This window comes from Malaya genurostris, chromosome 3, assembly GCF_030247185.1.
Source record: "Malaya genurostris strain Urasoe2022 chromosome 3, Malgen_1.1, whole genome shotgun sequence".
NCBI classification, from domain to species: domain Eukaryota; kingdom Metazoa; phylum Arthropoda; class Insecta; order Diptera; family Culicidae; genus Malaya; species Malaya genurostris.
Window position 1 is genome coordinate 234,539,060 of NC_080572.1, and position 12,010 is coordinate 234,551,069.

The 12,010-nt window shown below is 36.0% G+C and overlaps 1 protein-coding gene across 1 annotated transcript in view; it reads left to right on the top strand.

The window, feature by feature from the left end:
- The first annotated feature begins 224 nt into the window (after positions 1-224).
- Positions 225-12,010, top strand: part of LOC131434245 (nose resistant to fluoxetine protein 6-like) — a 39,267-nt gene continuing 27,481 nt past the window's right edge. Inside the window, exons 1-2 of the mRNA XM_058600899.1 lie at positions 225-404; positions 473-616. Coding sequence (XP_058456882.1) covers positions 225-404; positions 473-616 — 324 coding nt within the window. The remainder of the gene's footprint in view (positions 405-472; positions 617-12,010) is intronic.

A 12,010-nucleotide genomic window follows, 5' to 3' on the forward strand; every position in this document is an offset into this window, starting at 1 on the left:
CCTAACATGAACTTTGAAATGACGAACGCTGCTTGGTTTTTGTCAACGATGGTTGCATTAAGTGCAGATCCCTCGACACTGTCGAGAAATATCATATTCAGTGACGGAATGCAGTTGGGCAATGCCACTAGTGCGAAGTGTCAGTTGCCGGAGTTTAGATCAATCGAAGATCAAATCTGAAATACAGATTCCGCAAGCAACGGAGTGGGTGTATACTTATAAATATGACATCCCTATGGACGGTTTTGGTTCTATTGATTGCGGGTGCGAATAACATTTCCAGTACAAAATTTGTTCCCCCGTTATTTCAGTATGATGATTACGAACAATGCGTTCGTTTCAACTCGTCAGCTGTTTTCTGTGTTGTGAATGTCTTACTGGAAACGAAGACAGTCCATCCTCTGGCAAGTTCTTTTCTGTGTAATCACCAGTGCACCTCATTAATGTGTTGTTCCCATGCCACCGTTAACAGGATTTGTTCCGAATCGAGTCTGGATTCCTACGAAACGAATTGGAATGGGGTCTATGCGTCGAGGATTGCGAGAAGGAACTGGCTGAAGTTAGCGAGACTGATCGTCAACAGTTGTACTATCCGAAGTTTACTAGTAAGCACAGAGTAAGTATTTTTAGAGTTGGAAATCGCATCTGTTTTTGATAAGACACTAGTATACAAAGAGTACTAGTATTCATGCTTGATTTGAAATGTTTGAGCTTCCAAGTGCTCAGCCACCTAGAAATTTATTTAGCCGTCATTTTAGTAAGATCGCAGTATCGACAAAATAATTTGAAAATGAAGGTTTATCGCATTTTCTGAGTCAAAATATGAAGAGAAACTAAAAAAACCAGGAAAGCCACGTGATTTCTTTTCAAAATTCTGTGATCAAGACAAAAACCCGTCTGTTTAAAATCGGTGCACGTTTTCCGCATCATAATAGCTGATCGGAATCATTTTGGTGAGCAAGTAAAAAAACAGGTCTCGCTATTTCCAATCGCTCTATACTATTTGGTGCTCATCTGTGATCGATTTCAGAATCTGTGAAAATCTGTGATCGTTTTCAGAAATCTGATTAATCTGTGAACCTTAGAGATGGGCAATTCGCTCCTGAGCTGTTCCAGTGAATCGAATCATTGAAGTGAGCTGACAGCTCACAGCTCTTTTCAAAAGAACCGCAGCTCACCAGCTCACTCATTTGCTACCCAGTTCACTGCATTATGACGAAGGGAACACGCTACGAGCTGATCGGATCTTCGGCTCTTTAAGAGATTCAATTTAGTCGACATCAATTAAAGATAAATTAATTCGCATTGCAATCATTGCATCATTGCAAATCAATGATTCAATTTCGATCATGCATATGAAAGAAAACCGGTGCATAAGAAAAGCGGCGCACAAAATGAACCTTAAGTTCAAACTAAAAGAGCTGATGAGCTGATACATCGAATCGATTCACTTTGGTGAGCTGATCGGTTCGGAGCTGTTCACCAAAATGAGCTGTTTTGCACGCCTCTAGTGAACCTGGCATCCCTGGAAAGAAGTAATGTACACTTCCGACGGTCTGCCAGAGATGTCAGATATTTTCATATAAAGTTTGTATTACCCTGAATAAAAAATCAGTATATATCTGTATTCCCAACTAAATCGAAGTTTCAAAACAAAATAGTTTTGTTAGAATGTTATTGCAACATTTAATGGTTTTAGAATGAGGAATTCAATGAGCGTTCAGTACTCAGATCTTCACAACTCACTCTAAAACGACGATGTTATATATATGTAGGTAATTTTTCATCAAAAATCGGAATAAACATAACATTATTTCTATTGCATAAACTTTCAAAATATTTTCATCGTAAGCTCACGTGCGATTCCTGCGCTCAACGTGCAACCTTAAGTCATGTCATCCAAGCATAAGACTAACAATTATGTTTCGTGATGCTCGATTCCAATTTGACCAAGTTCAACTGTTAATATATAACGATATTTTAGGACTGATAATCGACAACCAACTTAATTTTGAAATTTTCTGGATCAATTCGTGAATTACCTATGGGCTTTCAAACGCAAAACTACAATCAACTCCGCTCCTTCTATGTTTCACTTTATGGACCAAGGAAACGGTGATGTTAGCAAATTATCACTTAGAGCAATATAAGAATCGAGTAGTAAATGCGGAAATAGTTACTAACATAGTAATTTTTCTCTAAAGAAACCTACGGAGTGGGTAAAAGTTTTGTATTCATTCAACTTTTGCATAGAAAGTAAACCTTTACTTTCTTCAATACTAAACTATATTCAGATATTGATGCTAAGTGAGGTTATGTTATCAATTTTCGTAATCGAAATTATTAAACGGCCCGACCAATTATTTCAGAGCGGTGTCAACAAGTAAAGTCAATATTATCAATCTGTAGGTCATTCTGAAAGCAAAAAACTTAGATTTATTCTCAAGCGGAATATTGAAAATATTGGTTGAAATTCTAATTGATAGAAATCAATTTTTTTTTTCCTAATTACAACAGAATATTTTTTGATTATTCGAATATCAACTACAAATAAATAAAAATTCACTGGAGAATAAAAATTCCTATGTATTTTGACAGCTTCATTTGAAAACAGCATCGTTTGTACAACAGCACCATCTACATGTCGAACTGTAGTTAGAAGGCCAATAAATCTGTGCTGAATATGTATAAAATCTGTACTCTGTGTCAAATCTGTAAGCGCATGTAAAAATATGTATAATTGGCACATTGTCGCAAAACTGATTTTCCGGTAGCGACACCTGCCAATGAAAAATGGAACCAAGAAAAGGAGGATTCTTTCGGAAGTTTTCATATCGGCAGTAGTGGTTTGCAACATTTTTATCGTTTATTCAATAGTACAAATAGATATCAGCAATAAAAGTACACTCGGAGTAGAAGAAAATCGATTTCAAAGTGATTACAACTACTTTATTTAGTGTAAACTACGATTGAACATGGAAAATCTTCAGAAATGGGTGAAATTGGGTAAGGTTAGGTTTTCTCGGATCAACATTTTTTAAAAACAGAAACCAGTGTAATGTTGATTTCTCGAGTACTAGAATGTATAGCGATCGAGTACTATTTATTGTGGATTCTTTATTTGTTATTTCCAGGCATTTGAAAAATGGTATCAAACCAAGTTAATGCTATATATGTACACCAATAAACTCCGAAGTCCGATGACTTTTTACAAAGAACAATTAACTTTATCAATTTATGTCGATGTTAACATAGTACTCTCATGGATTTTTTTTTACTTAAACAAGGAATAGGAGAATGAGAGAGAGAACAAAATGCGTCACCTGTCTTTGACTGAGTATACTTCTACTTGGTCATTGAACTACACTGAAAGAATTTACCGACCACAAACTGAACGGTTTTCGCTTCATCCGATCCCCATAACGATTTTCAGATGGTTTTAATAAGTCGGCCATTCAATTTCCCCTCTGTCAAAAATAAACTGATTTGTATGAATATCATTGAAAATTGGTTTGAAACACATACACTTGTAAATTGAAAGAATCCAAAATGTAGATGATTTTCGTTTCAAAATTTGTCATCATAGCTACCAATATATACTACTCATTTTGTAATATGTATGATGCTCATACATATACCCGAAGGCCATAAACCGACAGAATTTAATTTACACAGATCGTCGGATGATATTAAGAAGATTTTTTATGAGTTTTGGTATTATATAGTCCTCATAATGCGCATGCTATTAGGATAAATTAAGATTGAAATTATGCAGCTAGAAATGAAAATAATTTAATATGCAAATGATCTACATTTAAAAGCTCTGATTTTGCTCCAGTTCAATTTCGATACATTTCATATACTGACAAATCTTTTTGAAATTGTATTTAATGAGTATGAATTAGATATTTTTAAAATGCCTAAATAGGTTTCTCATTTTTCAAAATTAATTAATTGATATACAAGTGTTCCTAACAAAGGTCGAAATGATCAGATTTGATGAAACAATTTTGACAATTAATGTTCCACACATTTTCGTCAACTAAGATGACGGAAAGAATTTCGATTCATACTAAGATTCACAAACATTGGGACAATATGTTAAGAGTATTTGCAAGAGTCTTTTTGGATTAGAATCGTAGGATGTCCAACAAAATTTAATGATAATCGCCATTTGTATTATTGAAAATTTTATACCTGAACGCAAATATTTGTACGTAGTTTTTTTTTTGCATATAATGTAAAATATTGTACGATTAATTTAGGCAGTTTCAATTTATTTCGTTGAAATAGTCATAAAAATAACAGGTTTACTTCAATGAATTAAACTGGTTGGAGCTGCAATTTGTTGTGAAGGAAACGCCCTGATAATCAAAGCTTCATTAAACTTTAGGGAGGAAAAAGTTTCGTGTGTGTTCGACTGTATGCAAAATTGCAAAATAAAAACACTGCTTGCATAGAATGATTTTTGTAACGGGAATGCGATAGAACACATTGATTTCGAATCATACAATTATAATACAATTCCATATTATCCATATAGAAACGTGTATAAAACTCCTTCATTGTTCAACATAAAATTATTCGAACTGTTCCATAATTTATTTTAAGAATAAACTCTTCTGAAGGATTAAAATGACAACTGGTAATATACATTCAGTCTGATGCATGACGATTAACACACAGTTCACTAACATTTCAAAAGTAACTGACAGCTTTACAACATTTGGATGGAAACCACACATAAAAGAAGTGAAACTCTATGAATATTGATCATATGATCATACAAATTGTTCTACAATACAATAATCGGAATTCTCAGTTATTTATCGCATTGAATGAAGTTTCATTCAAAGTGTGGATGGCGTTTTCTTTCAGTGTATCGAGTACACGCAGAGAAATGGAGCATGTTTAAAATAACAAAACAGTTAGTAGAATTTTTAATATGATTTATGTTCATTTCAAGCTAGAATATGATTGTTTTAAATCTAAACTTTGGTTTAACCAAACGAAAAATTTATTTGCTCCCGATGAATTTTGTTGTTGAAATAAATTAACTATTTATTACATGTCAACAAAAGTTGAATTGACGTTATCGAAATATCCGTGTTGACTCAATCCTGCTGTATCTTTATTTCAAGAAAAAAATAGGTTCAATTTATCTATGATCTTATTTGTGTACTGATATAACTAAGTTTACTGTTCAAATGAACCGTAATAGTTTTATTTCCAATAGTCAAGAGCATTTATCCCGCGAGAATAATCCAGGGCATTTTTTTATCTCCCGCGGATAAAGTTTTTTACAAGTTTTATAAAAAACGTTTATCTGCTTCTTTAATTAACTAAGGGATTTTCAATAATTCAAGCGTATGTATCGATAATTGGAAAGATTTTGAAAACTGCATAACATTACATAACACATTTTCTTTGCAAAAAATATTTCATGCAGGATCTCTATTTTGACTGATGGAGCACCGAATCGTTGGATGCTAGGAAAATTAAAAAATCAGGGCTTCATAGTGGGGTATGTAAATAATTCGATCGTCTAGCGACAAAACGGCTCCCAATCTTAAAAAAATGCAAAATTAAAAAAAAATGTATATTAGGAAATTGAAAACAAATAAAAGTAGTATCAAAAATTACTTCGTTAAATTAGTATGAAAGAAATAATTTAATCCTTAAAATCAAACAAAAATGTATGTTTTTAACAATCAAAAGCGTTAGTTGAAATTACTAATTTCAAGGAAATATATTTCATCTAAAAGGTTTTGTGAATTTAAAGCGTTACAATTATTGACTTTGACTAGAGTTCGTTTCATTTAAAACTATATTTTAAGTTGAATTTACTGTGAAATTGTTTGTCAAGAGATTGACAGGAACGCGCAAGTAAAATATTTGTTATTTTTATCAAACTGTTTATTGAAACAAACTAATCCACCGAGAAATATAAACGATCATGTTTTGTAGTTTCAATTAGCAATATTTACAATATCAAACCAGATTTTCTTTTGTCACTATTTCAACAAAAATATTCGTTGGGTGAAACCAAAATTTGGTTACTTTTACAATTTTTTTCTCTGCGTGTATCTCATTTGACAGACACATTGACCGTACCCAGTGATCCCTCTCAGCAGGCCGTTCAATTTTGTTGATTTTTGAGCGCTTGTTGAACGATATATTGCACGAAATATTCGTTCAATTTGCTGGAACGGTTTGTTGTTGTTTTTTCTCTTGCACAAATAGTGTGAAAATTAAGTGTTACCTTTCCATAGAACGAAAATTTGTTGTTATTCTACGTGAAGTAGAAGTATTGTGCTGGTATGTATTGTTAGTTTAAACAACTAAGTGGAAATTCTGCAGTAAAACTAGTCCAACGGGGCTCCAACTCCTCATGTTTAAAATGGCTCAACAATGGACCTCTGTCTGCCGGGTTTGTTGAACCAAAAAAATGGCATTCGGTTCAACGGTCTGTTTCAAAATCGGCAAACGAAGGTCCCGTGTTGGCCTCCCGTTGAACGATTGATTGGACTTTCATTGGACCAATGATCCAACGTATTGGACCAATGAAGGACCACCGTTGAACGTTTTTTTCTAAGTGGGATGCCACTTTTTCTTGAGGTCTTCGATTATACTGGTTCTCGGGTTCCATTGCCCGAAATACCTACAATAGTGGAACTCACGTCGTTTTCTCATCGATGTCAGAGAACTGTTTCAATCTCTTTGGTTTATTTTAAGAATTGGAGAGAAATATTTTTAATAGTATACCACAGTATTAAATATGAGAATATGATTGATGTGAGAAAAGGATCATTACACCACTATGGTTTTCGACTAATTTATTCAGCGTGAACATATGGTAACAGTGTAAAGCTATGGTAGAGTTTTTTTTGCCTATTCGCCACTAATGGCGCTACTTGTTATCGTGCACGGTCCCTATAGCTGCAAATTGCAGAAGCCAATTCAACCATTTGTATTGGTTGAAAACTACTTTTTTTTTCTCTAATACAACTAAAAAATTAGTTGAATGGAAATGAAGTGTGACTTACCTAGGAAATGACAGCACGTTGAATTGGTGAATTAAACTAAAAAACGTCCTTAATCCACCTAGCAGTGAGATGATACCTTTTTTTTTATCAATTCGCATGTGGTTTTTGCATTAATATTCTTCGGTGTTTCAGTTCTCTCGACATTATTTTAATGACCGTCGATTTAAGCGGCAATTCGATATTTTAATCACTCATTACTCTGTAATATCGAAACTGCAAATCGGATCGAATTTGAATCTAGAAGTGTGACAATCGATTGAACATTCCATGATATGTCGGAGTAAGTTCCACTTTAGAGTTTACGGTAATTTAAGGTACTTCCAGGGCCGGTAGTCAGGAACGAGCATAACCCAAACCGATTCGTAACAGTTCGGCTGAAAAGTTCGTATCGTTTAATAGAAACACACATTTTTTTGCCAAAATTTGTTTTTATTATTCAACATAATTGCCATCAGAGGCGATACAGCGATTATAGCGATCTTCCAACTTTTCGATACCATTTTTGTAGTACGATTTGTCCTTTGCCTCAAAATAGGCCTCAGTTTCAGCGATTACCTCTTCATTGCTTCTAATTTTTTTTACCAGCGAGCATTCTCTTGAGGTCTGAGAACAGGAAAAAGTCACTGGGGGGCAAATCTGGAGAATACGGTGGATGAGGGAGCAATTCGAAGCCCAATTCGTTCAATTTCAGCATGGTTTTCATCTACTTGTGACACGGTGCATTGTCTTGACGAAACAAAACTTTTTTCTTCTTCAAATGAGGCCGTTTTTTTTGAAATTTCGTCCTTCAAACGTTCTAATAACGCTATATAATAGTCACTGTTGATGGTTTTTCCCTTTTCAAGGTAGTCGATGAAAATTATACCATGGGTTCGGTTCATCACGTGCAGTCCACTCAGCTGGCTGTCGATTGGACTCCGGAGTGAAGTGATGGAGCCATGTTTCGTCCATTGTTATATATCGACGAAAAAAATCGGTTTTATTTCGATATAACAGCTCCAAACACTGCTCAGAATCATTAATTCTTTGTTGTTTTTGATCGATTGTGAGCTCACGCGGCACCCATTTTGCACAAAGCTTTCTCATATCCAAATATTCGTGAATAATATGTCCAACACGTTCCTTAGATATCTTTAGGGTGTCAGCTATCTCGATCAACTTCATTTTACGGTCATTGAAAATCATTTTGTGTTTTTTTTTCCCCTTTTTCATCGGTAGCAGCCTCTTTTGGCCGTCCACTGCGTTCATCGTCTTCGGTGCTCATATGACCAGTACGAAATTTTGCAAACCACTTACGAATTGTTGCTTCGCCCGGTGCAGAGTCTGGATAACACTCATCAAGCCATTTTTTGGTATCGGCGGCACTTTTTTTCATCAAAAAGTAGTGTTTCATCAACACACGAAATTCCTTTTTTTCCATTTTTTTTTCACAATAACAAAAGTAGCTTCACTCAAAATGCAATATCTCACAAACTAATAATCAGACAGCTGTCAAATTTATACACGTATCTTTTGAAGGCTGGTACTAACTGAAAATGGTATGGATTTAATTCTAGTGGCGCTCTCTCATAGAAACGATACGAACATTTCAGCCGATCTGTTATGGCCATATGACGGGATTGTCATATTCTATACAGGTTTGAATTTTAAAAATTCATCATCGTGTAATTCCAGAATCGGAAGTCAGAATTGGATAATATTAATTAATTTTGTCTTTGTAGATCTGGCTTTTTTTAGAATACGATTGAGCTTTGAGAAACGTTTCGATACTGGAACCGTAATTCGAAAATCGGTGTAGCCGAAGTTAGATAAATTCACCTGAGTAGCTGTATAGTTTACATTTGTTTCAAAATGTTTGAAACATCTTTTAGAAATCTTAAATTAAAACTGAAATGAGTTTATTCGGTTATCGACTATCCAAATCTGCTAACCCGACAAACTTGATTAATTTATGTGAAATAGACATTTTCATACTAATCACCCTGTATCTCCGAAACCGGCAGTTGGATCTGACTGAAAGCCAAGATGTTTTATAGAATCTTAAAACTTTTCATTTGAATCTTAGATGATTTTTAGATTTCATTTGAATCTTAGATCGTGTTGCGGAATAAAGGCGATAGGCCCTTTTGATCGAGCAAATTATATCGACGTGAAAAGATATCGACGCAATGCGTCATATCCAGTTATGGTGACAGGTCATATAAGATAAAGAAGAAGAAAGTTAGAAACTAGTTAAGCCGTCTGTTCTGATTTAATCTAAAGGTTAATTGTATTTCCAATTCAAAGCAGTTCTTTGATTTAAAGATTATTCTACGTAATTAACTGTAGACGATTACAGTTCAAGGTTGTTTATTTTATTCGATGAATTGATTAATAATACTAACTGAATTTATGTATTTCTATTAAATAACCTAAAATCACAGACAGTTATCACAGCTAATTGGAAAAGCCTAAAGAAAATGTATACTTAAATCTAAATAGTACGGATACGTAAGTACGTTTATTAAATGAAAAGGATGTTTGCTAACGGAATAATTCTATGAGCAGTATATAGATATTCATTGTATAAACACGTGGTTCTCTTTGGATTTATTTGATGGTTAGGAAACTAATTTGTAAGTTGATTTCATTTCATTACTAATTAGATACAATAAAAGTATATTTGCAGTCGAGTTGCGGAAAACCGAACTACGGAAAAGTTTACAACATTCTCGAAAATTATAATCTGAAGAGATCCCTTTCGTTATGAGTACGTCCGGAGACCATCCTACAGGCAGCTGCAAGGTCTGCAACCGACCGGATCATGCCGAAGATATGGTCGCTTGTGACTGTTGTGAAAAGTGGTTTCACTTCACGTGTGCAGGAGTACAGGCTTCCATCTGCAACAAACCATGGCGTAGTGGTTATTGTTCAAGTCGAGATGACGACCGTAATTCAACAGTGTCAATCTGCTCGACTACCTCAAGTGCTCGTTTACGATTGAGGCAGCTCAAAGAAGCGAAAACACTCGATGATCGTCTGTTATTACAACAAGCGGAAAGGGAACGAGCTTATTTAGCTGAGAAGCACCAACTGGAAGCCGAGATTCATACAGAAATGCGACTAAGAACCAGTACATCAAGCCGAATCAGCTGTAAAAGTAGTCACAGTCACAGAACTGAAATAAAAACCTGGATTGATCAGTCTGGAAGCACAATGGCAGTAAATCCAAACGCGGATGCAAAAGCATCGACACCCGTTATTTCTATAGGGAATATAGTACAAACAGATAAAAACAAAAGTGTAATAACGCCAGTCCAGTCGATATCCACAGGTATTCGTTGTAGTGTAGTTCCGTCCACGTCAACCAAGAAAGCCGTGGTTGAATTCAATAGAATGTCAACAAAAACGCACGTTCCACCGATTCCCATTTCTGGTTCAGCATACAGTAAATTTCCATCGCAAGTAATCAACACTGTTAATTCAAACTCGTCTACACGACTGTTTCCAGCATCGCAGCATAATGCCGTCCGTCTAGATCAACAGAAACAACATCCATCAGGTCCGTCTAAGCAGCACATCCCACCGACGAGTCAGTCAGGTCCACGAGAAGGCTCGCAGTTAGGCGCGGAACCTATAATGGAAAGTCAAGTTCCTGTTCGGACTGATTCCGGTGAGCGGAATCAATTGGATATATTATGTAAACAGCGAACAGTACAACAGCAATTTGGAAATCGAAACAGCAGTTATTTTACGCAACCTAGAGGAAACCAATCGGGAACATCGTTTATGCCGTCATTACCACCAGAAGGCACGCAATTAGGCGCGGAACCTATAATGGAAAGTCAAGTTCCTGTTCAGAATGATTCCGGCGAACGAAGTCAATTCGATGCATTTGGTAAACAGCAAACAGTGACGCCACAACTATTTGACTTGCGACGAGGAAATATTATTTCGCATCCTAAAGGAAACCAAGCGGGAGCATCGTTTGTACCGCCATTCTATTCTACACATTGGCCCGTGAATGAAAACTTGAGTTTTGGTAACAGTCAACAGCAAACTCCTTTCATGGCTTCAATTCCCGTGCACCCATATACACCGTCGAACTATTTGAGATGGTTCGCAAGTGGAGCACCGAATATGGAAGAATCAAATGCATCACGTCCTCGGACAAGTGCGACAGCAAGCGCTGAACCGCTTCAGAGCGAACAAGGACGCCCTGATAGGCAATCAAATATGGGACAATCATCTAATAATCACTGTACATCGGCGACTGAAGGAGTTCTGAATGCACAGCAATGGGCAGCACGTCAAGTAGTGTCGCGTGACTTATCAAAGTTCTCGGGTGACCCGCTTGAGTGGCCACTGTTTATTAATGCGTTTGAGTCTACTACAATGATGTGTGGAATTCAGCAAGACGAGAATCTAGCTAGATTACAAAAATCCTTAGTGGGAAGTGCAAGAGAAAAGGTTCAGAGCATTTTAACTCTACCAGCAGCGATCCCCGAAATAATTCAAACATTGCGAGATGAATGCGGGCGGCCTGAACAATTGGTTCATTGCCTCCTAGTAAAGATTCGTCATGCTCCTCCTCCAAATATCAACAAACTTGATACACTTATAAATTTCGGAAGGGAGGTAAAAAACCTGGTGATTTACATCGAAGGTGCCAAACTACACGACCATTTGGCAAACCCCATGTTACTATCGGAATTAGTAGGAAAACTACCACCAAATTTACGGTTGGAATGGGGGCTACATACCCAGAAAATACCGGAAGTATCGCTGAAGGCATTTAGTGAATACGTTACGGCTATCAGAACTGCTGCTTGTAAGGTCTTGCTGCCAGACTGCAGTCATGACGAAGGTCGTCGGAGCAAGAAGGAAAAAGGTGGTTTCGTGAGCGCACATTCTTTCGGACAGAATGATGAAATTGAGATACATTCGAGAAAAGAACACCAAACTAAAACTAAAAACGCCACCTC